Here is a 26,582-nt window from a genome sequence, read left to right on the forward strand (position 1 = left end):
TTCGGAATAAACATAGTTTATAGTAATCATAATATAATCAGAGAAAAATTAAGAGTTTGAGCAGTAAGAAATAGGAAAGCAGTTATGGTATGTGGGGGGAGATCCAGCAAACACAGAAGTCCTGAGACGGAAATGAATGCATTGTATTCCGGAGATGTCAATAGGCTGGGGATGTAACTGGGAGGATAGGATGATTTCCCAGCCTGCAGACGGTGTGGTGCTGGGGGTAGGGGTAGAAACAGAGGCACAATCCTGTGTCTAGAATGATTGTCCCACCTGCAGACAGCGTGGTGCTGGGGGCGGGGGTAGAAACAGAGACCAGGTCGCCATCTTGTGTCGAGAATGAAGTGAGAAAGAGCCCCTGGAAGAATTTGAGAAGTAGCCCACTATCCGTTTGGTTTCAGTGGGATTGTTGTGGGGAGCACAGGCAACCCCTAAGACGGTTCCTCAGGTGAGAGAGATGATGGCCCAGCCCTGGGTGGTCAAACAGGAAACGGGAAGGAGATGCTGGGCTCTGGATGTGTCTGTCTGGGAGCAGAGGCGAAAGACAGGATTTGCTCATAAAGACAGGATTTGCTCATGGAAATGAGGGGAAGGCGATAAAGGGAGCACCTAGAAGAGCAGAATTCTGTGGCTGGAGGGGGGATGGATCTGGGGATTCATGAGAGCCAATGAGACAGCCACGTTGGTCTTGCAGCAGAGGTGCTGCTCTGAGTCATACTTTATAAGTGTTATGCCCAGATCACGGAGTTCCCCCAAAACCAGGTAGGAGACCGAGTCCTGTATGTAAAAAGCAAAGAGTCTTTATTTTTATACAAGTTTGCAAACTCAGACTCTCCGTGTGTCCAACGTATTGGAGTGATTGGAGAGCCCAGTGCTCAATTGGGGTTGGGTTTTCATAGTAGCAAGGGTGGGGGGGGGTGAGGGATTTCTAAGGTGCAGGACCCCAGATTGGCTGATGTTTGTCAGGAGTGTCCTGGTGAAAAGTGCCGGATGTGTGCTGGCAGGTGATCCTATCTAGAATGATTGGAACTTTAGGAATTTCCTTAGGATGGTCTGTTCCTGGGTGCCTGGGTGGTCCCAGTTTGTGGTCTTTCTTGGAACCACGTATTGCTTTAGGGAAAACTACTGAGAAGTTATTGAACTTGTCATGGCTGGAACCTACAATAAATTGAGTATTTACTCTCATTCTCCACATCCCTTGGACAGATTAATAACTCCTGAGTTTAGAACTGGCGTGTAGAGCGCTATCAGAACAGGTGCTTAGTGAGCTTGAGGCCCTGGGCTTCTTCCCCAGCACCCGCCCCAAAACAAAACAAAACAAAAGAAAAAAGAAAAAAGAAAAAAATACAATGAAAAACACTCCAAGTTTACTACTGCCTTCATATCAGAGAAGACAAACAATTTAACACACAATACAATGCCTACAGCTACGAAGCCTGGGGAAATTTGAGAGGCCATAGTGTATGGAGCAGAAGCATCTTCAGAACCTTTGGAAGTTGGGGGTGGGGCGGGAGTCAATGAAGACTTATAAGAGGACATAATATTGGATTGAAATAAGAAGCATCGATAGTCATGGAAAGATAAATTTTAGGAATGGGGCATAAGAAAGGAAGGAAAGGGGCTAGAGAGATGGCCTGGGGGCAAAAGCGGTTGCTTTGCATGCCTGAGAACTTGAGTTCTGCTCCCCCAGAACCCACACAAAGCTGGGTGTGGTAGCTTGTGTTTGTATTCCCAACAGTCCTGCTTCACGATGGGAGATGAGAAGGGAGAACTCCCACAGACTCGAAGACCAGCTAGTCCTTCATCCACAATGGTGAACAAGAGACTCTCTCTCTCAGATCAGGTAGAAAGTGGTACCCAATACCAAGGTTGTCCTTTGACCTCTACTACATGGTTGTGAGGCACCCACGCCACTTGTTGGTTCCCACCGCTTAGCCCCGAAATGACCACACAGAAACTGTATTATTTAAATCATTGCTTGGCCCATTAGCCCTAGCTTCTTATTGGCTAACTCTTACATCTCAATTTAATCCATCTCCATTAATCTGTGTATCACCACAAGGTTGTGGCCTACTAGCTAAGTTTCAACACATCTGTCTCCAGCAGCAGCTCCATGGCTTCTGACTCCACCCTTCTTTCTCCCAGCATTCAGTTTAGTTTTACCCACCTAGCTCTGTTCCCCTATAGCCCTGCTATAGACCCAAAGCAGTTCCTTTATTAACCAATGGTATTCACAGCATACGGAGGGGACTCCCACATCACCATGCTTGCATCTGCACACAGACAGATGCATGCACACACATCCAGGGAAAAGCAAAATGAACTCCTGCAGTGTTGCCAGAGCACCCAGAGTGGCCAGGGGCATTTCTGTTTGGCAGCTGGGAGCATCTCTGAGCTGTCCCTGCCCCCAGTGTCTTTAGAAGGTGCTCTGCCCTGTTAGATCTCTATCAACCTGGACCACTGAGTTCTTGGCCTCCAGGCCTTTAAGCTTGTTCTTTTTAATGAGGAAGACTCCATTCTACCAGAAATCTGCCCTGATCTACACCCACCAGACAGACTGAGTGTCTCTTTGTTGTTTCCACAGTAACCATTCCTTAATGCTTCAATAGCACCCAAAGCCACTCAATTGTGAAGATTTACCACTTGTCCACCTCTCGGAGTTCATACTCACTTGACTTTGCCAACCCTAAAGGAATATTCTATAATTATCCACTTGAAATGAATGAATGAACAGATCTAGAATTCTTCTGGGTTTTTTTTTTTTTTTTTTTGGATTTTCGAGACAGGGTTTCTCCATAGCTTTTTGGTTCCTGTCCTGGAACTAGCTCTTGTAGACCAGGCTGGCCTCGAACTCACAGAGATCCACCTGCCTCTGCCTCCCAAGTGCTGGGATTAATGACGTGCGCTACCACCGCCTGGCCCGAATTCTTCTGTTTTTATTTGCAATTTGGGTTTTGATTCTGGTTCCATTCCTAGCAGAATAATTTATTAATTAAAAAAAATGAGTTAGGTGGCTCCAGCTGGCCTCAAACTTAAAATCCGTCTGTTTGACCCTCAAGTATTTTGGATTACAGGCTTACACCATCATCCTGGATATTGCTTAATGTAGAATTTAACTGTAGGAGGCTGGAGAGATGGCCTAATGGTTAAGAGCACTGGTTGCTCTCACAGAGTACATAGGTTTAATTCCCAGGACCCACACAGTGGCTCACAACCGTTTACATCCAGTTTCAGGGGATCTGATTCCCTCTTCTAAGGGACTAGGCACATGGCAAGCAGATATACTTGCAGGCAAAACATTCATACAATATAAATAAAGATATTTATTTAAAAAAAGAATTTAACTGCATACTGTATGCTTTAAGCTGCTTTGGTGGAGTTTTTTGCTAGGACACAGACTTTGGATAGTGGCCCTGCTTCTCTGTAACTGGAATTGCAAACCTGTGCGACCAGGCCCAGCACAGGCCCAGCCTCTTACTCTCTATAGTTTTTTTTTTTTCTGTCAACTGATTGGCTGTTTTGCCTCTTGACCTATGGAGTTGGCTTCATTTAATCCTGTTTACAATATTCAAGTAGAAAGCTCTTGGATTAAAGGTATGTGCTAGGGTTGAGCCATACCACAGCTAGAAGCAGTTTTTTTTCAGTAAATAACTCAGTCTTGGGGTTCTCAGTGTCATAAAATATTCTGCAACTCTATGTAGTGAGTTCAAGGCTAGGCAGGACAACACAGTGAGATTCCATCTAACAAAAAAATCCTGTTGAGTCCCTTGTGCACCCTTCCTGCCTCATCCAGAAAGAAAAATTAAGCCAGGAAGGTGGTGGCGCACGCCTTTAACCCCAGCACTCGGGAGGCAGAGGCAGGCGGATCTCTATGAGTTCGAGGCCAGCCTGGTCTACAAGAGCTAGTTCCAGGACTGGCTCCAATGCTACAGAGTAAACCTTGTCTCAAAAAACCAAAAAAGAAAATTTTTTTTTAAAAAAAGAGAGAGGCAGAATGTACTTGTCTTGGAATCTGCATAACAGGTATACAGCATTGCTTTTACAACTTATCTATAAGAGAAATTATAGCAATACAACAGCAAAAAGAAGAATGGGAGCCCAGGGACTTAGCCAGTACTCTGCATTCTGCCGAGTTCCTGCAAGCAAAGAGGTACAAAGTGCATGTGCTGTGTCCACATCAGGTCCTGCTGCCATCTCTGGCCTCGTCCTTCCCATGTTCTCTGCTAAGTACATCTGAAGTTCGGGCCCACTGTGTAGTGTTCTGTTTGGGCCATTTCAAAGGGAATAGCGGATATTATGACCACATGAACGTATTTATTTTATGATAACGAAGACCTCTCTGTCCTGGATAGGGTCCTGGGAGCGCCTATCCCCATTTGTTATCAGAATGTGTAAACGTGTAAAACATTCTCAACAGGAAATAGATGGAAGAAGATTGCAGCTGCAGGACGAGGAGAGGAAACGGTACAAGCTGTACATGGTTTGTCAACCTGGGAGAACAAGCGTTTCAGCTGGTCCTCTCCCACAGTTTAGCTCTCGACTGTGCCCCCTCTTGAGCTCTGCTGTGTTGTATTGATGCTGTCCACAGTCACAGGAACAGCTTCGTCTTCTCTGTCAGTGGAAGAATTAAAGGGCAGGAAAGGACCGTTACTGAAACCTTGGGGAACCCCGCAGAGCTGTTATAGAATACCTGAGAAATCAGGGACCTTTCTTGGGGTTCTTAGTTTTGTTAGTAGAATAATTTAAGGATGGACGCAAACAGAAGCGTGGGGACAATTTATTAGGTTTAAAAGGCAAACTCCAGGCAAACTCCTAAGCCTGCAATGGGAGGAGGAGAACGGAGAAGGAACAAACCCCAGCTGGCCTGAGATAAGGCCTCGTGGAGATCTGTCACACAGAGGCACGCAGCCAAGTGCCCTGTGGAGGGGAGCTTTGTAAAAGATAAGGAAGCCTAAGAATTAGTTCTGGAGTCTGAAAAACATCCTCTGGTCAGTATCTGAAAAAGACTAGAAGAAATAGGTCTAAGAAAGGCAGGCTGACTTGCAGGCATCGCGAGGCAGCGCAGCTGGTGAGGACAATGTTAGGGGCTGGGAATTCAGAACAGGAAAAGCAAAGATGAATCAACCTTCCTAGGGGTCAGCTAGCCTAGTCCTCACCTGGATTAACCCTTTAAGGAGGAGACAAGGGTCTCCACCTAGAGGTCGGTTCCATCCTCTACACGCGTCTGCATTGTAGTAAACATTTCTATCAGAAAGCCAGGCTAGCTAGTGTCCTAATGTATTTTTTTAAATACTTTAGAGCAGAGGCTGAAAAGCTAGTGTTAGATGCATTGTTGTTCTAGGACAAGATCCTAGAAACTTAACCCAGGAGAAAAAATTTAAAGGTATGGAAATAACTACAATAGTTTTGACTTAAAAAAAAATGCAATGTTTGGGGATGTAGCTCAATTGAGAGAGTACTTGCTTAGCATGCACACACGAGGCGTGTGTTTGATCCCCAGAACTACACAAACCAGCTGTGATGAGGAGAGACAGGAGTATCAGGACATCTTTGGCTACAGGGTGAGTTTGAGGTCAGCCTGGGTTACTTGGTGGCAAGAGCCCGGAATCCCAGCAACCAGGAGGCAGAAGCAGGGAGCTGACACAAGTCTGAGGCCAGCTCGGTCTAGAGTCCTGGCTCCTCCTGCCCCTTTCCACTTCCCAGCTGGATCACAGGTCACTGTGCAGGGGAGTGGCTGTGACTTTCCTGGTGCAGGGGAGTGGCCACGACTTTCCTGGTGCAGTTCTTGGCAGACGGCTCAGCCTCACTTGCTGCCTCTTCTGCTGCAGCACAGTCAGGCAGCTGCCACCACAGCCCATTTAGAAGCCTGTCCTATGTGTGCTCCTTTCAGGGACTGTAAGATAGTCTCCAGTCCCTCAGTCAGTTAGGAGATGGTCCTGGACTTGCATGTGACTGTGTGTGGTGTGTGTGAGCTCAGATGTGGTCGAAGATGAATGTTTAAGCGACTGGTTGCAGTTCTGGAGTGACAAAGGACTGTAGCAAATAACCTCAGGCTAAAGATGTCACTGAAGGGTACTTTGAATGCAAGACGTGTCCAACGAAAGCTTGTGCACTTTCAAAAAAGAAGAAATACGTATTCAAGCCCTTGGACCATATTTTGTGTTATCTGGGCTGACTGATAGCTCAGCAGGTAAAGTTGTCTGCAGTTATAATTTTTTGATTCATAGAATCAGTAAAGTGGAAGGAAAGAACTGACTCCCTAAAGTTGTCCAGGCTTCCACACCCATGTCATGGCATGTGGTCCCCGACCCCCAAACACACAAAGTTGTTTTGAAATATAGATTGACTGTGTAGTTCTTACAGGTTTATGTCTTGTTCTGTGGACCAGGCTGGCCTTGAACTCACAAAGAACCACTGGCCTCCTAGCCTTCTGAGTACTGGGACTAAAGGTTTGTGTTACTATTCTTAGGTTAAAGCAACATTTGCAGCAGCTCCTTGTTCACAGCAGCCACGAGGTGGAAGGAACTCAAATATCTAAGATCAAAGAAAATGTGCTGTTGAACTAGTCCTGGTACAAAGCCTGTCTGTAATCTCAACACTTTGGGAATGTTTGAGGATAGCCTGGAGTTCAACTACACAGCCTGGGCTATATGAGACCCTGACCTCCCAAACAAATTCCTTCCTCCACAAAAGCAGATGTGGTACGTAATCCAATGACATATTATTCAGCATCAAAATAGAAAGGAATCCTTTCTGGTAAACCTTAAAGGTATTATTTTCAGTGAAATAAAGTAGTCACAAAAACAAGTGGCTTACGATTCTGTTTCTATGAAAAGAGACAGGAGAGGCTGGGTGTCAGGGGCAGGAAGAAAGGAGGAATGGGGGGTTTGGTGTTCAATGGGTCTAGTTTCAGTTTCTTTCTTTTTTTTTCTTTTGATTTTTTGAGACAGGGTTTCTCTGTGTGGCCCTGGAACTTGCTCTTTAGACCAGGCTGGCCTCGAACTCACAGAGACCCACCTGCTTCTGCCTCCCCGAGTGCTGGGATTAAAGGTATGTGCCACCAGTTTCAGCTTTCTTAAAAATTGTTTTGGTGCAGGGCGGTGGTGGCGCACGCTTTTAATCCACAGCTCGGGAGGCAGAGGTAGGTGAATCTCTGTGAGTTCAAGGTCAGCCTGGTCTACAAGAGCTAGTTCCAGGACAACCTCTAAAGCTACAGAGAAACCCTGTCTCGAAAAACCAAAAAAAAAAAAAAAAATTGTTTTGGTGCTGGAGACCAACCTCAGGGTCCCCTTCATATTTTACCATTTAACTATCACCTGGAACAATCTTGTAGGACGTCGAGATGGAAAATGCTCGAAAGGCTTGTCGCATGGCAAATGTAAAAACTGTACTCGAGATGCTGAACTTAGTGTTTGCAATTCTATAGTAAATTTAGCTGGGTCCGCTAGTCCAGGTCTGTAATCTAAACTATTTAGGAGGCTGAGTGACATAGGGGGACCTTGATTACCAGACCAACCTGAGTAACTTGGCAAGATTTCATTTTACAAATAATTGAAACCAAGTATGATGATTAGCGCTGGTAGATTTAAACACACAGGAACTGAAGCGGGAAAATGGTTAGTCTGAGATCAACCTAGGCCAGGATGACAAAATTATATATAGTTTAAGAACAGAATAGAGAAGCTGGGCGTGGTGTCTCCCACCCATAATTCTGGCCTTTGGAGACTAAAGCGGGATTGCTGCAAACTCAAGACCACAGAAACCTCCTCCCCAAACAACAACAAAAATAGAAAGACAAAGGCCTCGTTGGGCTAAACAGAGAGCGGCTGAGTCTTTACCAACAAAAACAAGGAAGATTGTTTTTGCCCGACCCTCGGCGGGGGCGGATCAGGCCCCACGCGTGCTTCCCCGGCTCTCCGCCCACGCTGCCCCCCCCCCGCTTCCGGTCCCCAGCTGCCCACGCTTCAGCCCCGCCTCCTGCACGAGGTCTCGCCCCGCTCCTCCCACTGTCCCCGCCCAACTCCCGGTTTCCGCCAATTGCCGCCTTGGTCCCGCCTCCCGCCCCCGCCCCTCGACCCGTGCCTTTCCCCATCCGGGTTTCTTTCTCTCGTGCTGTCTTGCAAGCATGGAGCTGCACGGTGAGCGCGTCTCTGCTCCCGCAGCTTCGTCGTCTTCTGGGGATCGCTCGCAGGTCACGGTGTCCAGGGAGCTCCTGACCGCGGGGAGCTCGGGTTCGCGAGGTGAGCGGCGGTGGAGGGACCTCTGGGCTGGCGGGGCCCGGGACGCTCCGGAGGGCGGGGTACTGTGGCGCCCAGGGCTCTGGGGCCAGGGATGCCTAGGACACCGGGGCGCTCCTGGGGATCGGGAATGCTTCGGAAGGCGGGGATGCTGCGGAGTCCGGGACGCTCCGGAGGGCGAGGTACTGTGGAGCCCGGGGCTCCGGGGCCAGGGATGCCTAAGAGGCCGGGGCACTCCGGGCCCGGGGATGCCTAGGAGCCCGGGACGCTGTGGGGCCGGGGCGCTCTTGGGGACCGGGAATGTTTCCGGAGGCGGGTATGCTGCGGAGCCCGGGACGCTCCGGAGGCCGTGGTATTGTGGAGCCCGCGACGCTCCGGAGGCCGTGGTACTGCGGAGCCCGGGGTGCCTGGGAGACCGGGGTGCTCCGGGGGACCGGGAATGCTCCGGGGCGCGGGGAGGCGGGGATGTCTAGGAGCCCGGGACGCTCCGGAGGCCGAGGTACTGCGGAGCCCTGGGTTCCGGGGCCAGGGGTGCCTGGGAGACAGGGGTGCTCCGGGGGACCGGGAATGCTCCGGGGCGCGGGGAGGCGGGGATGTCTAGGAGCCCGGGACGCTCCGGAGGCCGAGGTACTGCGGAGCCCGGGGTTCCGGGGCCAGGTATGCCTAGGAGCCCGGGACGCTATGGGGCCGGAGTTGTTGCGGAGCCCTGGATACTGAGAAGCCTGAGGCGTTGAGGGGGGGGCGGGGCGGGGCGGGCGGGCATGCTGAGGAGCACGGGGCGCTCCCGGGTAGCGGGTAGGCGGGGATACTGTAGAGCCTTGGAACTTGGGGGGCGGGGATGCTGAGGAGTCAGAGATGTTCCGGGGGCGGGGACACGTGGCCCGGGGGCGGGGGGAGTGTTCCGAGGAGACCGGAACACTGTTAGGGGTCGCTGGGGGTTGTCGGTGATACAGGCCGGGCAGTTCTTAGGGAATGCTACAGGGAAAACCTGGGATAGCTTGGCCAGGATGGTAGGTACCATTTTTAATATTCGTTTTAGGCGCGCCCTCCTCATTGTCACCTTGGTGGAGGGAGACGCGTGTGCGGGAAATCCTCTCAGCATTTCAGATAGTGTGGTACAGAAGAGAAAAGCATGGGTTCAGCCAGGTGTGGGGGCTCAGACCTAAATCCAGCATTTGGGAGCCAGAGGCGGGCGGAGGGAGACAGAATGGAAATTGTAGGTTCAAATCCCTACTCCGCAGTGGGACTTTTTATAAAAGTAGCTTTTAAGGCCTCCGTTTTCACATTTTGTTTCAAACAGGTGGGGCTACCCATAGAACTTTAACGAACGCATAAAAACATAAAAGTTTTTGTGTCTGCGTATTAAGTATCGTGGGAACCTTTTGAGAACGAAGTGTGTCTGAGGGAGTTGCACTCCCGATTGCCAAAGCTTGTGTAGAGAGTGGTAGTGTCAGAAATTAACCAGCTCAAGCCTCCCCGCATCCCCGACGCCTGCGGAAGTATCCTTAGGACCCCGCTTTATGTAGGAAAAAACCGGCATGGTGGTAGTCACTGGCTGGGAACAGCAAAGCTAGATATTGACCCCAAGCTCTGGCTTTGCTCCGAACGTAACACTAATCAAAGCACTAGGCTTTAAGGAGCATTCCAAGTCTCCCGGGTCATCTCTCCATTGAGAGTGACGGGATTTTTGATTTAGAAAGTAAAGAGAGTTTTCTGTGCGTGAAAAGGCTTGAGCGGTCAGTGTATGGGATGGACAGTTGGTTTGTACATAAAAGAATCACAATGTTGGAGAGTGTATTTGTCCCTTCTACCCCCGGGTATGGAATGGTCCAGGTTGAAGACAGTCCCAGGAGCTGTTACTGATGGTCCCCTCTCATTCTTATGAAGTGCTAGGGTCATCCGTGGCTGAGCGGCACTCCTGGCTCAGCTGCATTCATGGTGTCAATTGTGTGTATTTTCAGGTATCTGGGACCAGTTGCTCATCAGCTCTAAGCCCCAGCCCAGGAAGACCTCTACTGTTCAAACAGTTCGGATGCAGAGGAGCCCTTGTAAGTGCAGCCTTTCCACTCTAGGGGGCGCTCCCCCAGTTTAGGCCAATTAACTCACATTTGATGGGATCGGATGTCGTGGCTCATGTCAGACCACAGAGTCAGATACCGCAGTCTTGTATTGTGTAAATCCTTGTCTAAGGAGTAAAATTGCTCATCATAATCTGCCTGAAGATTTTTTTCAAAATACATTTTTTTCCTTTTTGAAACTGAAAGTACTGTTGCTGGCTGCGGTGCAGTGGGAAGGCTGAGGCAGGAGAACGGTAGCATGTTGGAGACCAGCTTGAACAGTAGTCAAGACTCATTGTTTGGAAAAGCGCTTACCGTTCACATGATCTGGAATATTAAATACGGTTCTGGGGAACACTATTGTTAACGGTTTTGCTTTGATGCAGCTTGTGTAGCCCCTGTGTAGCCTGTGTTACAGAAGTGTCCTCAGAACTGAAGCATTCCCTCCTAAAATAAAATATTTTCTTAAATGACATAAGGCTCTTAAGATAGTAAACCGGGCGGTGGTGGAGCACACCTTTAATCCCAGCCTGGTCTGGAACTCAGTCTGTAGACCAGGCTGGTCTTGAACTTGAGATCTTGGCCTCTGCCTCCTGAGTGCAGGGATTAAAGGTGTGCAACAACACCGCCTGGCAGAATTCTCCGACTCAGGGTCTATGTTGCTCAGGTTGGCCCTGAACTCCCTGTAAGCCTTACTGTAAGGATCAGGCGCTCTTAGATCCATTAGGTCATTCTGCCTGTTTTCTCAGTCCCTTGGTGGAATGCCAACTTTCTAGAATTTTATACTTTCAGGGTGGAAGAGAAACAGAACATTTGAATAACAATTGCTGAATCGTGTGGGCTTGTTGCTCTGGGAGTCCCAAAGAGGGGCTGGGACTGTGACTGGTGGGTAGAGCCTTTGGCCTGGCAAAAGCAAGGCCCTGGTTCAGTCCCCAGCCATCTGAGCTGACCCCTCTGACCCTCCCACACGAGGCAGCTCAGAAGCTGGGCCTGAGTTGTTGATGGGTTCATTGCCGCGCTCCTCCGCAGTGTTCACCAGGAGTTGTGGAGTCTGGACTTGACTAACATGGCTGCATTCTGTGTTTGCTCTCCAGTGTTAGACCAAGTGCAGGCGTTCCTCCCACAGCTGGCCCAGGCCAATGAAAAGCTTCGGAAGGAAATGGCGGTTGCTCCAGCGGATCGCTTCGATATTGAAAACACCGAGGGGACATCCGGGAACATCGTACAGATGGTAACTGCCCTGTTGACTCACATGATGGGATTAGTATACTTGCCACGAAATGGGGGAAGATAATGGGAAATTTTACTCTAAAGTAAAATGTGGTTTTTAAATTGTCGAACATTTCTCATAGGCTGTGCTGTCTCTGTTGCCCTGTTTCACGTGCTGTTCAGTGCCGGGCACAGCTGTTGACATCAACAAGAAAGCGGGACATTGTATGTTATGGCCACTAAAGCCTTTTTAAGGCAAGAGGCTATGCATTTGACTCGAAGTTCAGGGGGAGTGTTTTTTTCATGGTAGGAAGTTGTGCCTGGGGCTCTCTGGTGGCAAAAGCTTGCAGTAGGCTACAATTTTGTATTTCATTCAATATTTAAATTTTTCCCCTTTTCAGCCACTTTCTTGGGGGTATAAGAACCATTCTTAGTTCAGGAGCTGGATAGAACCAGGGAGCAGATGGGATCCAGCCTGCCGGGTATAATTTGCTGGTCCTCGCTCAGAAATGTAAATCTCATTAATGCAGGAGCTGTGGGGTGTTCTTGAGGGAATGGAGTTGGGTGTCCAGGCCTTACCTGAGGCCTAGGTTGGCCTCAAACTGTCCTGTCAATCTCCCCATTGCTGGGGTTAGAGGTTGGGATTGTAGCTGTGTTACCATGGCCAATGTTCCTATCTCTTGTTAAGTCTGAGGTGTTTGATGGGATGCCTGATTCTAGCCTGGCAGTTCTCAATCTGTGGGCCTCCACTTGCTTAAGGTCATCAGAAAACACAGACACTTACATTGTGACCCCTCCCCATTATAGGTGATTGTGAGCCACCATGTGATTCCTGGGACTTGAACTCAGAACCTATAAGCAGCCAGTTACATTAACCTCTGAGTCATTTTTCTAGCCCCTACATTATGATTCTAACAATAGCATAATTACAGTTACGAAGTAGAAATGAAATAGTTTTATGGCTGGGGGTCACTATAGCACGAGGAACTGTATTAAAGGTCACAGCATTAGGAAGGCTGAGGCCCACTGCTCTAGTCCGTTCTTATTGAGAATGGTGTTGGGTGTGTACTAGGCAGGAGGGACTTTTTTTTCCATGTGCATTGGTGTCTCCCCGGCATGTCTGTATGAGGGTGTGATATCCCCTGGAGTTAAAGACAGTTGTGAGCCAGATGGTTGCTGGGAATTGAACCCAGGTCCTCTGAAAAAGCAGTGCATTCAAGCGCTGCCAGGAGGAGCCTTTTTAACAACATAAGTAAAATAAACCCTTCAAACTGACCCTGACTTTGCTCTGATGTCTTCTGGCCACCGAAAGCGTTTACCTGCTGTTCGTGTTAAGCTCACAGCCCAACCCGTGCTCAAGAATCTATAATAAATATTAGTAATTCCTTCTGCTTTTATTTAAGAATTACTATTTTTTGTGTGCATGTCAGTGTGTGTGTCTGTTACCAATGTGCGTGGCTGTGAGGGTCAGAAGAACTAGAAGAAAGGGTTAGATTTTCTGAAGCTTGGTAATGGGTGCTGGGACCTGGACTGGGTCCTCTGGAAGATCATCAGTAAGCACCCTGATCACTGAGCCAACCCTGCCACTTTATTAGAAAATGTTACAGAACTGCCCTGAAGTAGAGTTCTCAACCTGACACTTTCTGCAGGATGTGGCCTTATTCGAGATGAATCGGTCAGATTCAAAGGAAGAGGACAGCTCAGAAGAGAGCTCCTCTGACAGCTCCGTGGACAGCTCAGAGTCCGAAGATGAAGACTGCACCCCCTCCGAAGTCACTGTGGACAACATAAAGCTTCCGAGTGCAGAAGGTGGCAGAGGCAAGATTGAAGTGCTAGACAGTCCGGCAAGTAAAAAGAAGAAGCAGTGAGGTAGAGGGACGGAGAGAGGCAGGAACCACACCTGCGACCTGTGGGGAGGGCGGCCCCCAGGGTCCTGGGCTTCAAGGTCCCTATGGCGCCTTAACTGTCAAAAAGGAAAATTCACAAATTTGGGGGTGTTGTACATAGAAAGTGTTCAGACTGCAGGGAGGGTTGTGCCCTTGGAAACTGAGAAGGGAAATATGGAAGAAATCACTGGATTGGCTACATGCAGATATTTGCCCAAGTTGGTATGGTCTGAACTGTGAGGTCTGGGACTCATTGAAGCTCATTCATGCTAAAAGCAGGGTATTGGTTACAAAATTCCCACTTCCAAATTAGAGTTTGGTTTGTTCCTGTACCAAAGCAGGTTCCAGTTTGTTATATAGGAACCGGGTACTAGAGACCAGCCCAGGATAATGGCCCCCTGCCATTGAAGGTGTTTTTATTTTATTTTATTCACAAAAACCAAAGCTGCCTTTTAAAGTTCTGTAATGGACAGCATGTGATTGACATCCTGTGAGGGTAGACTGACCTTTGCTCTTGCCGTGAAGAGGTTTAGTGTTTACAAATACCTGCTATATCACTGTGTATATGTTGGTGTATGAATTCATGTAAACATTGTCTTCAAACTGTAATGGTGCCGCAGCCTAAAGAATGACTCCAGTTCTCCTGTGACTTGGGTAGCTGTTCTGAACCAGTGGTACTGATTTATGAGGACTAGTGCCCGAGGTGAGAAGAGGAGGTACCCCCCCTCCCCGCCCCAGGCGACTTGAGTGTAGGACCAGGTCCTAGCTACCTGGAGGGCATAGCAACAGCTCTCACCTACCTAGGTGGCTTGACATTCTGTGTGCTGCTGACGCCTCCTCTGACCCTGGGTCTCTAGTTGGTCCTCTGGCAGCTGCTGCTCCTCCACAGTAAGGACAGGTTAGGGCATCAGCCCTGAACCCAGTCCCCCCCCACCCCCCCCAGCTCTTGGCGCTTTCATGCATCTTCTTCCTCTCTCGTCCCTGAGCCTTAGAGATACTATTTCCCCTGAGAACTGAGCCATTGGGCTGCTGTACCAAACCAGGAGATCCAGGCTGTCAGAAGGGCACACACTCCTGAGCCAGTGGTCAAAAGCATCCTGCACGACCAAGTATTGTGTCTTAATTGGGTTCTCTGTTATCCAGTGACTGCACACATCCTGACCACAGCTGTGTGGTGTTTTTCTATTTACCAGAATTTTAGACTGAAGAGACATCTGATGGGTGTAGTTCTGAGTTTGGTAATAAGCTTAGCCAGGGCTTTGCTTATATTGCCATCATAGGGCCCTTGCTTAGGGACTGGGTATTCCTGTGACAGATAATGGCTTCACACCTTGGTGAGTGCCAAGCTGCAGAGCCACAGCACAGGCGTAAAAGAGTAAAGCGTTCTTTTTTACCATGTGCAGGAGAACAGATTGTATAGTTTTCAAACTGGACATGCTCCCCAACAAACGCTGGACTCCGTATTTGGGAAGCTTGTGCATAATTACAAAGGGAAGGCGTGTTGGAGGCCGATCCATTTCCCTCTGCGTACTTGGTTACAGTTGTATCTCAGAGAGGAAAGGTGGCAGGAACATCCTTAGGGATCACCTATGTTGTAAAGACAGGTGGGGGGAAGGTTCTCTAGAACCCGGCGGTGGTCAGCGGCTGACCTGGGATAGCTAGGTTATAGGAGGTGACTGACCGCTCAGAGAGGGCCTAGGAGTGGCTCTAGGTGTGTCCCCTCGCATGGGAATAGAAAGCCCCACACATGGCTGCTGTTTGTTTACCTGGTGCCCTTTCGCAACTTAAAGGAGGCAGCCACTGTGCACCCACTGGATCAGGTCCAGTTTCATGATGCCCAGAAAGAAGCGTGTTCCGTGGCACACCTACCTGACTAGAGAGTCCGTCGTGTGTGCAGTTGTCGGTTTGCCGTCACCATGGTTTACAGTGGTTGCCGCCCGGTGCAAGAAGAGGCAGCCACAGCTGACTCCAGTGCACAAGTACTCAGAGGACAATTGTCTTAGCTTACTTTCTATTTCTATGGAGAGGCGCCATGACCAAGGCAACTTGTAAAACCGAGACTTCAGTTGGTTTCTTCCTGACAGTTTCAGAGGGTGAGTCTGTGATCCTCGTGGGGGGGAGGGTGGCAGGCAGAGCTCCGTAGCAGCACATCTCTTACCCAAGCCGGAGGCAGAGAATGAGACTGGGCCTGGCTGAGCTTTTGAAATTTGAAAAGCGCACCCCTAGTGACACACCTTTTCCAAGAAGCCCCACCTCCTAATTTTTCTCTCTTTTTTTTTTTCGAGACAGGGTTTCTCTGGTTTTGGAGCCTGTCCTGGAACTAGATCTTGTAGACCAGGCTGGTCTCGAACTCACAGAGATCTGCCTGTCTCTGCCTCCCGAGTGCTGGGATTAAAGGCGTGCGCCACAACCGCCTGCAAAGGTCCACCATCTAGGACCTTTCTCTCTTGAACTGCCACAGTAATGGGGTATATGTTTTGTTTAGCAAAGCGGTGGCTGTCTCTGGATGTACGTTTGTGACCTAATGAGCATTCTAACGGGGAGGACATACAACTGGAAGATTGTTGACTGTACTTGTTGTGCTGATGGCACCACAGCTGAACCTGCTGTTACCTGTGTAATAAGCAGGTAATGGGGTTTTTGGGGTCCATAGCCAAATGAGGCTGTATGGCCTGAACAGCGCCCCCTGATGCTGACAGCTAACCACTGGGGATGCAGTGTATCCCCAGTCCCGGGTTGGTGTTCTAGTCTCCTGAAGGCATATCCTGTGTTGTTGTTAGCAATGGGTAGATAACCACTTCTCTCAGCTACACACCCAGGTCTAGTGTGGGAACCTCTGGGATCCATTTCCCTGGCAAGCAACAGCTAGGAAGGTAGACCACCCCTGCCATTGAAGTTTTTATTCAACAGCCTTGTGGTTGCTGGAAGCACCATTTATGTGCACGTGGTGTCTTTATTTAAATGTCGGCTGCCATTTATGCATTCGTGCCATTTCTGCAGTCTGATTCTGTGACACCTTAGAGACTTGGCAAAAGGTCCTCCAACATCCCCTGTTGGATATGCTGATTTTACTCTCAGTGCACCCTGCTGGACCCACCTGCTTCAGGATTTCCCTCTTTGGCCAGCGGTGGCTCCAGTATTGTGGATATTGGGCTTAACACCCCTGTCTGCCAGTGAAATGAAGCCCACTGAAAACTGTTGAGGAGGGGTAGGCCCCAGGGACCGGTTCTCGAAGGTAAACCTCAGGGCACTAGGACCACAGTCATTTAAACTGTCTGACAAGAGTCTTAAGTTCATGCAAAGCTTCGGAGGGAAAGGGGTTATGTTGGGAGTGGATGGGGCGTTGGGGTGCTGATGAGCAGGATGGATTGTTTACATGTATGAAATTATCAAAAAATGAATAAATTACACTTCTTAAAAATTGTTCAAAGCATTTGCTGGCACATTCTTATAGTCCTAACCTTCAGGCAGGAGACTGAAAATTGGAGGTCAGCCTGGGTTGCACACCAAGTCCCTGTCTGAAAACGGAAACAAACCCTGGGCCCCTTGTGTCCTAATGACGCCTCCCCATCAGGTTGTGCAGGGATGGGCAGCTGGAAACTGGTGAAGTGGGGGAAGGTAGACCCATTCCAGAGTGGTCCGTTGCTACAAGGGCTGTGGGACTTCTCAGTGACAGTCAGGTCAGTTATGTCTGTCAACAAACCCACAGGCTTTCAAGTATTAACATCGTTCTTGCTATATTTGAATAAATCTGTCCTCTACCTTCCCTACCCTCAGTACCCTGATCTTGTGTGGTTCTATCCTTCAAACTCCTTTCCGCTCCCTTGTCCTTTTGTCCCATCTGTCTGTCCTCACCACTGGTTATTACTGACTTTTAAGACCACACCGGTTTGCTTATGTCATATTTGAAGGGGCGTAAACGACCGGCAAATAGAATTAATCAGACTAGTTTTAATTTAAAATATTCCGCTTTAATAAGGGGAAAAAAAGGGCGGAGCTTACAAAGCCAGGGTTCTAGCAAAGAGCAGCAAACAAAGAGGTGGGGAGCACACCTGCCAGATTTATAGGTAAATATTGGCATAAGGGGTACCCGACCTACAAACAAGGTGATTGGCTGGGGCTTCCCCTTCACACATTACAGGTTGGGATCTCTACATGAGGGAAAATAGGAAGATTTTCTTCTTTTATGCCCATTTTTTTGCAAATTTTATTTTCTTTTTATTCAAAACTAAAGTGTGTTCTGATGTGTGTATATTATCACACTTTTGTTATCTGTTCACTGCTGATAGACAACTAGATTGGTTGTATGTCCTTGCTGCTTTGGAAGCAGAAACACCGATGTGCAAATGTCTGTTTCCTGTATATGGAGCCCTTTAGGTCTAGACCCAGGAGTGGTAGAGCTGGGTCGTGGTAGATCTGGTTTTAATTTTTTGTAATACCTCCATGATTTCCATAATGGATGTGGCTAGACACGTGCACAGGTTTCTCTGTAGCTCTGACTATCCTGGAACTCTGTAGACTAGGCTGGTCTGGAACTCAGATCCACCAGCCTCTGCCTCCTAGGTGGTGGGATTAAAGGTGTGCATCACCACTGCCCACTTGAACATTTTACAAAAAAATACTTGGGGGATATGTGTTTCTGCTTTAGAGAACTCATTGTATTAGACCATTCGTTTGTCAGAATTGCTTTTAATTTGTCTTAGTTGTTTGTAAGTTCTAGATATTAGCCTTCTGAGTATACTTGGTAAAGATTTTCTCCCATTTTGTGGGCTGTTGATGTCTTTTGATATAAAGAAAATTTAGTTTCATGTAGTTCCTGCTGTTTGTTATCAAGGCTGTTTTTTGTGTTTCTGGAATAATGTTTAGAAAGTTCTTCCATACACTAAACATCTTTTTTTTTTAAGATTTATTTATTTATACAGTATTCCTTCCATGTGTGTCCGCATGCCAGAGAGGGGCGCCAGGTCTCATTGTAGACGGCTGTGAGCCACCATGTGGTTGCTGGGAATTGAACTCAGGACCTCTGGAAGAGCAGTCAGTGCTCTTAACCACTGAGCTATCTCTCCAGCCCCTACACTAAACATCTTAAAGAGATGTGTTTTCCTGGAGCAGCCTCAGGTTTTAAATGAAGGTCTTCGGTCTGCTGTGCATTGCTTTCCTAATTACTTCTGGGCTCAGGGTCCTTCACTGTAGCTGAGGCTTATCTCGAGTCAGCTGTGGACTGGGCTGGCCTTGATCTCACACGCACTCTTGGCTTTCTAAGTGCTGGGAATAAAGGCACGCGTCACTGTGCCGAGCCCTGGGTGAAAGATGGGGGTGAAATGATCAGACGTGGGTGAGAAGAAAACACGGGATGCGAACAAAACCCACTTAGGAGTTTATTAGGAGGGAACATGCACACGCCTGGGAAACGGTGTACAGAGAGAGTAAAGGTGGCGTGTCCAGCTTTTAAATGCTGGGGTTGGCGTGACTGTCATGCACTGATGACGGACGACCCGCATCTGGCACATGCGTACAGGGGGTTGGCATGGCTACGTCACACACTGATGACGAGCGACCCACGCCAGGCACATGCGTACAGGGGGTTGGCATGTCTGTCACGCTGATGACGAGCGACCCACGCCAGGCACATGCGTACAGGGGGTTAGCATGTCTGTCACACACTGATGACGAGCGACCCACGCCAGGCACATGTGCACAGGGGGTTAGCATGTCTGTCACACACTGATGACGAGCGACCCACGCCAGGCACATGTGCACAGGGGGTTAGCATGTCTGTCACACGCTGATGACGAGCGACCCACGCCAGGCACATGTGCACAGGGGGTTAGCATGTCTGTCACACGCTGATGACGGACGACCACGCCAGGCACATGTGCACAGGGGGTTGGCATGTCTGTCACGCTGATGACACAGATGACAGGCGACCCGCGCCTAGCGCATGCACACAGGGGGTTGGCATGACTGTCACACGCGACCTGCACATGCGCACAAGGGCTTTAGTTGAGTCCCACGTGGATCACGCTGGGCGTGACCAAGGGTCCAATCACCTGTGCCTGCCTTTAGAAGCTAGAAGTGCAGGGTCTGAAAAAGCATGGACTAAAACCGGACTCGCTGAACATAGCGGACAATGAGGACTACTGAGAAGTCAAGATCAATGGCAAAGGGTTTTTGATCCTACTACATGTACTGGCTTTGTGGGAGCCTAGGCAGTTTGGATGCTCACCTTAACTAGACCTTGATGGAGATGGGTGGTCCTTGGACTTCCCACAGGGCAAGGAACCCTGATAGCTCTTTGGGCTGCCGAGGGAGGGGGACTTGATTGGGGGAGTGAGAGGAAAAGAGCATTTTGAGTGCGTGGGGTAGGGGCTGCTCAGCAAAAGGGAAAGTGGCACCAGCGGACACCAGCAGAAGGTTACGGATTGGTGACCGATAGTTTGAGGGAAAGCAGAGCCGGCGGGACACTGGCAGAGTACTCACGGGTCAGTGGCTGATAGTGTGAGGCTTTGTATTCATTCCATAGCTGAAAACACAAAAACCTGCAAAAACTGCAACACCGCAAGGCCTGTAGGAGAAGATCTTCTCTCTGCAGGCCCCCAGGGTGTTGATGAAGCCGACTGTCACCCATCTGGGTGACTTGAAGCGAGAGGCTTGAGTCAGTCCTGGATGCTCTCATAGCGGGGACCACTTAGGAGTGAGCAAATAGAAGAGATAAAAATGCCAAGGATTCCGTGCCCCACAGTAAAAAAGCACTGCTCCATGTATGCGGAGCTAACGCAGGAGCACTACCCTTGATTGTTCTAAAACTTCTAGGTATGGAAAGCTAACGTGGGAGCACTACCCTGCTATGGAAAGCAACTAGAGATGAATGTCAGCACAGGGCTTTACTGTAGCAGTGAAGGCTGTGGTTGGAGCGGATTCCCACCCCCTCCCCCTCGTTTGTAGGAACGCCATAGGATTGCTGGGAGCTCAGTGTCAGTTCCTTGGGTTCAGAGAAACGGTTTAGCTGACTGGAAGGGGAAAACTCACCAACAAAGCTGCTGGTGTGCTTAGAGGTTGGCGCTCAGATGACCCCCGGGTTCCATGTGTCCCCAGCTGGCCCGCCTGTGCACGGGAAGGAACATGGAGAGAGTCTGTTAAAAATGCTGCAAGATCCCCTGCGGCAGTAGGCAGCGGGCCCACAGAGCAGCTAGTCCCAGGCAGAGACTATTGGTGGCTGGTCCCTGGCGGGGTGGTCCCAGTGAGCCTGGGGGTGTGAGCAGGTGGTGGGTAGAAGGCACATGGACAGATACATCATACAGACTAGAATTGGATATTTACTACTTAGAGGAGGGGCAGGGGGAGAAAGGGAAGAGAGAAGAGGACAGAGATAGGGATTGCAGGGAACGTGTGCGCTGAAAGGAAGACAGAGAAGCTAAGGTGGTGGGGGTTGGCTCCGGGAGTGGGCGTGGGTTGCCTCTTAAAGAGATGAAAACCATAACAGTCTGGTCGAGTCACAGAGCTTGAATGTTATGGTTAAACGGCTCATTTCCTTGAGGCTTGCTGCAGGCCACACTGTGGGTAATTCAGGGTAGTGGTGGGTGGGGTACCCACCAGCGGAATGGCTGCCTCAGACCAGGGAAGCTCCGTCTCACCCAAATGTCTGTGCTGTGTCCTTGCGGGAGGCAAACATTACAGTGCATGGGGACTTGAAGCCAATACAAGGTGTGTAAAGAGAAAATACAGTGATCTGTAGCTGCTTCTTAGCAAGAAAGGCAGCTGTGCGAGATTCTCTATTGAACTGCTGGCTCTATGCACAGGCCACGGCCTGCTGAGGAAGGGCTCACCGCCAAGCTTGGCACACTCCGAGCTGGCTGCAGGCAGCAGAGCCGGGGGATTCTAAAATGAAACGTTGGGCACCACTTGATGCTGTAAAATAATCTCAAACCAGTTCAGAATTAGGATAATGAAAGGGTTATTTATTTAAGGGGAAAACTTAGAGATCACCATCCTAAACTTCAGCACATTGTCTGTTGAATGCCTTACCAGTTTGTCTACAGCACTGTCTGCAGCATTGAGCTTTTAGAAGGGGCAGCCAGCTACAGTGATGGTTTGGGGGCTGTTTTGATGGGCAGTGGGTTGGTAATCAGGTACTGGGGTACAAACCTGATAGGCTAAGGAAGCAACAGAGCATCAACACTTGCTCCACCTTCCCAGATAGAAAAGGCTGTGATTCTCTGCAAGCCTTCCTCTGTTCCCTTTCTGTACCTCTCTGTGTGGGTCCTTGTGAGTAACTCATGTGTACTGCCCTTGATTTAAGACTTAACTTTAGTAACCGTCTCAGCATTGCTGCTGTTCATTAGATGTTGTGAGGACAAATCACACTGTACAAAAAACTCTTGTTGGAGGTTTATTGTTGAAAAGGGAGGAGGCTGGAGAGATGACTTAGAGGTTAAAAGCACTGACTGCTCTTCCAGAGGTCCTGAGTTCAATTCCTAGCATCTACAAGGCGGCTCACAACCATCAGTAATGAGATCTGGTGCCCTCTTCTGGCCTGAAGGCATGTGTGCAGGAAGAACCCTGTATACATAATAAATAAGTTTTTTTTTTTTTTAAAAAAGGGAGGCAGTTGAAAGGGAGAGGCACTGAGGTCTTCCTGCCTCTTTGGAGGAGTGGTGGAAAAGGTACAGGGGAACGGGTGGAACTCACTTTTAATGAGGGCTAGGTGCATACTCAGAGACTATACTGTAATGTAGTGCATTCGAACAGACTGTTAGTGACGTAGTGGCAGTAGGACCTTGGACTGGCCGGGTATCTGCCTGAATGCTGACAACGCCTGTCTGCGGAGATGTTGTCAGTGGGTTCAGCTGTGTCCCCTGGGCACACTAATGTGCCTTAAATGCTATAAATCATCTGTTTGTAGGGAGTGATTTTGACTGGTGACATTCTGCTAGATCTGCAAGTGCGCAGGACAGCATAATTCTAACCAATAGCCTTTCTCCCTTTTGTGGGTTATAATTAGGTGAGGAACTTTGAGTAGCAGGTGAGGTGGAATGAGGGTGCCGAGCCCTGAACACCCATTCCTGCCTTCTTAGGGGCCCTGAAAAAGCTGAGATAGTTGGCTGTTTCACTCCGCTGTCCAGGCCCTGTGGGACCTGGCAAGATGTCGAGAGCAGATGATAAAGTTGACTTAAGGGAGAAAAGTTTTCTTAGGTTCTGGGAGTTGAGGAAGGGGAAGAAGTGTGAAAGTTGGTCTGTCGATTGCCAGTACTTATCTGGGGTGCATCTTGACAGTGCATCTGACCTCGTCCAGGTGCACCTAAGTTGTCTCCTCAGACCTCACAGGAGGGTTTTTTAGTTTACAAAAAGATAATCCTCTTTCATATGGGATTCCCAGTCCAGTAGAGTTCAGCATGGCTTTTGGGTGAAGTTCATTGTTCTGGAATTATGGACACAGCAGTTGATTGCAGTGTCCTCTGAAAGCCAATGGATGATGGAGTCTGCAAGACTATGCAGTTGTTTCTAGCTGAAGTTTAGAAAGGGGACCTTCATGTGGCTTCGGGGACTCTCCAGAGAGAACATCATCTTTGGGAGCCTTCTGACCTTGGACTTCCAAAAGCATTCAAGGACTGATCCGAAAGTGTACTCAAGTATGAGCATCAAGAAGGTCACAAAACCAAAAAATTGGAATCTTGTTTTTTTTTTAAAAAAAAAAAAAGCAACCTGGCTTTTCCTCTCGTGGAGCTTGCTTCCTCAGGCCCAAAATATACAAAGGACTCAAGAAATTGGTCATCAAAACAACATATAATTGAATAAAAAAATGGAGTACCGACCTAAACTGAGAACTCTGAACAGAATAATCTAGAATGGCTGAAATGACACTTAAGGGAATATTCAACATCCGTAGTCATCAGAGAAATACAAATCAAAACAACTCTTGAGATTCTGTCTTACACCTGTAAGAATGACCAAGATCAAAAACACTGATGACAGCTTATGCTGGAGAGGTTGTGGGGAAAAGGGAACACTCCTGCATTGCTGGTGGGAATGCAAGCTGGTACAACCCCTTTGGATGTCAGTGTGGCATTTCTTAGGAAAATAGGAAATTCCTTCCTTCAAGACCAAGTAATGCCACTTTTGGGTATATATCCAAAGGATGCTCAATCGTGCCACAAGGACATGTGCTCAACTATGTTCATAGCAGCATTGCTTGACATAGCCAGAACCTGAAAACAACCTAAATGCCCCTTGACTGAAGAATGAAGAAATTGTGGTACATTTACATAATGGGTACTACACAGCAGAAAAAAATGACATCTTGAATTTTGCAGGAAAATGGATGGAGATAGAAAGCATCATTTTGAGTGACATCACCCAGACACAGAAAGACAATTATCACATGTATTCACGCATAGGTGGTTTTTAAACATGGAGAAACCCAGCCTACAGGCCACAATCCCAGAGAACTTGGACAACAATGAGGACAGTAAGAGAGACTTACATAGATCTCCTGAGTAAATTGGGAGCATGGGGACCTTGGGGGAGGGTTGAAGGGGGAGAGGAGAGGCAGGGAGGGGAGCAGAGAAAAATTTAGAGCTCAGTAAAAATCAATAAAAACCAGTCACCTGCAACAACACTGGGAAGAATGCAGTAGGAGCAGAGTGCGGGAAGGACAGGAGGAAAACGGGAAACCAAAGAAACAAGCCCGACCGAAAAACCAGGAGCTGACCCAAGAAGCCGGTCAGCACACCGTTCATGGACACTCTGTGGGCAAAATTTCAATGAAGAAAACGCCCCCCAGTGCGTGGCTGTTATTCACTGTCATTTGGATCTAGCATGACAGAGAAGCAGATCTACCAGTGCTTCTGTGAAAAAAGGAAAAGATCCAGGGAAGAGGTGAAGCGGAAGAGCAGAAGAAACAGCTGGGATGAGGCTCTGCAGACCTGAGGAAAGAGCGCATGTCAGTAATGACATCACATCTGATGTCATAGAGACCAGTGATCATATTTGGAATTCATTAAATTACACAACAGTAAAATTTAGCCAAAGGACCTGGCGGTGGTGGCAAGCCTTTAGTACCACCACTGAGGGAGGCAGAGGGAGGTGGATTTCTGTGAGTTGAAGACGGGCCTAGTCTACAGAGAGTTCCAGGAAGGCTCCAGATCTACAGAGAAATTGGGGGGGAGGGGGGGATTTGATCCTCACGTGAAGATTAAGCAATCACTATGCTCCAGTTGCCAATTGTAGACCAGTTACTGAGCACTCGTTCCCAGCCCAAGGGAGGACTCTGACCACCTGAAAGACAGCAAAGATCTTTGCTATGCCTGCTATTCCCCAGGAAGCTCCTGTGCGCAGGCGCAGAGTACAGCATCGCCAGCCAGACCCAGAAGACCACTTTTCCCAGGAGCACACGCACCCAGCGTCTGACACAAAGGCCCCTGCGTGCAGTGCGTGGGGATCCCCTTTAAAAGCCGAAAGGTCGTTAGTTCACCCTCGCCTTTCCTCCCTTCACTGTCGGGCACGCTCCACCCTCCCCGCAATAAACCTCTCCACGTGGGTTCGTTGCACCTCGTGTCTCATTTCGACTCTCAAGAAGAACAGCAACAGAAGAACAACAACAATGCCTGTCACCAGAAATGGAAGCCAATTTCACCCCTTGTACCTTAAGAGTCAAAAACTGAAATACAACCAAGCCCCCAAATGGAGTCACTTAGGTAGAGTTGGTTTGCCTAGCAGCAGCCAGAACGGAGCAATTAAGTATGTGGACTTTGCCTGGAGTCACAATAGACAGGTGCCATGTCCCTCACATCTAGGTGGAGCAAAAGGAGGCGGCCCTGAGCTAGCCAGAAGACAAGACCGGAGCCTAGACTAAGATGACAGCATGCCTTGCCTGTTCTTTATCCTTCAACAGTGTTGCAAAGCCAGGGGCTGTGAATAAGGAAGCTCAGCTACTGGGTAATAGTGTGATTTGACCACCAAGGAACAAGTCTCAAGTTACTGAGTCTGACTTTGTGCTCTTCTTACTCAAATTCCAAAGCTTTTTGCTTTTTACTTCCAATATGAATAATGCTCTATTCATTTGTTTAAAAAGAAAATTTAGAAGGATGACCCTTGAGAAGTACTAGTATCTGTTGGGGGACAGCACTCACTCAGCTCGACCTGTGAGGAACATCACTAAGTATCTGTCTCTCACTGAAGTTCTCCTGTTAAGAATTTTCCTAACTCCAGCTCTTTGCTGACTCAAAAATCTCAATCAAGCCGAATCACAAGCAAGCCCAATTAAAGGATATCCAGGTTTAATGGGTAACAGGGAAGCCACGAATGTCACCACTGGGGCGGGGGAGAAGACGCCACAAAGGGACTTTCCAGGGAGCAGTTTAAATAGACCGGGGGAGTGGTCAAGGTTTGGAAGTCTGCCTTCCCCCTTCTCAGGTGAAGGCTCAAGGTTTGGCGGGCAGAGGGGTGTGGGGGCTCTAAAGATGGAGGCCAGAGACCAAGACTTGCATTCCAGTCTGATTGTATGAGGGATGACAGGAAACTGAGGAGATAACCTTGACTAACAGGCTCTCTGAAGGCATAAGTCACAAAACAATCCCACACGATTTTGGAATTATGATTAATACAAGTGTTATTCTTAAGAAATATACCTGGGCCGGGCGGTGGTGGCGCACGCCTTTAATCCCAGCACTCGGGAGGCAGAGGCAGGCGGATCTCTGTGAGTTCGAGACCAGCCTGGTCTACAGAGCTAGTTCCAGGACAGGCTCCAAAGCCACAGAGAAACCCTGTCTCGAAAAACAAAACAAAACAAAACAAAAAAAAAAAAAAAAAGAAATATACCTGGGTGGGCTGGCGGAGCCCGCCATGAGAAAAGCGGCTACAGCTTCCCACCAGCGGGGGAGGCACAATCTGCGCTGGTGGTGGCGGTGGTAACAGACATATAAACACAGAAAATAGCCATAAACATTTATTAAGAAAGAGGGAAAGAGAAAAAGGGAGAGAGAGAGAGAGAGAGAGAGAGAGAGAGAGAGAGAGAGAGAGAGAGAGAAAAGGAGGGAGAGAGAGGAGGAGAGTGACAAAGCCCCGTGTGTACACCACACACCCGGAGAGAAAACGGAGAGAGAGCCGTGGCGGGCGAGGTCAGAGGTTAAAAAGGAGTGGGCGTGGCTAGGGCAGGGACCAAAAGAATAACAACAAGGGTTGTTTGTTTTGGG

The 26,582-nt window shown here is 48.7% G+C and overlaps 1 protein-coding gene across 1 annotated transcript; it reads left to right on the forward strand.

Moving 5' to 3' along the window:
* The first annotated feature begins 8,109 nt into the window (after positions 1 to 8,109).
* Positions 8,110 to 26,078, forward strand: Nopchap1 (NOP protein chaperone 1). The gene is made up of 4 exons (XM_075954555.1): positions 8,110 to 8,243; positions 10,202 to 10,288; positions 11,392 to 11,528; positions 13,156 to 26,078. The coding sequence occupies exons 1-4, from the start codon at positions 8,129 to 8,131 to the stop codon at positions 13,372 to 13,374; spliced, it is 558 nt and encodes a 185-aa protein (XP_075810670.1). The 5' UTR covers positions 8,110 to 8,128; the 3' UTR covers positions 13,375 to 26,078.
* Positions 26,079 to 26,582: the final 504 nt, after the last annotated feature.

The sequence above is a fragment of the Microtus pennsylvanicus genome, chromosome 20 (assembly GCF_037038515.1).
Source record: "Microtus pennsylvanicus isolate mMicPen1 chromosome 20, mMicPen1.hap1, whole genome shotgun sequence".
NCBI lineage: Eukaryota > Metazoa > Chordata > Mammalia > Rodentia > Cricetidae > Microtus > Microtus pennsylvanicus.

What these genes read in the sequence shown, in the direction of transcription:
- Nopchap1 (XM_075954555.1), top strand. Translation starts at nt 8,129, where the DNA reads ATGGAGCTGCACGGTGAGCGCGTCTCTGCTCCCGCAGCTTCGTCGTCT. An exon ending in GGGGAGCTCGGGTTCGCGAG is followed by an intron (nt 8,244 to 10,201) that starts GTGAGCGGCGGT and finishes GTGTATTTTCAG; the next exon opens with GTATCTGGGACCAGTTGCTC. An exon ending in TCGGATGCAGAGGAGCCCTT is followed by an intron (nt 10,289 to 11,391) that starts GTAAGTGCAGCC and finishes TTTGCTCTCCAG; the next exon opens with TGTTAGACCAAGTGCAGGCG.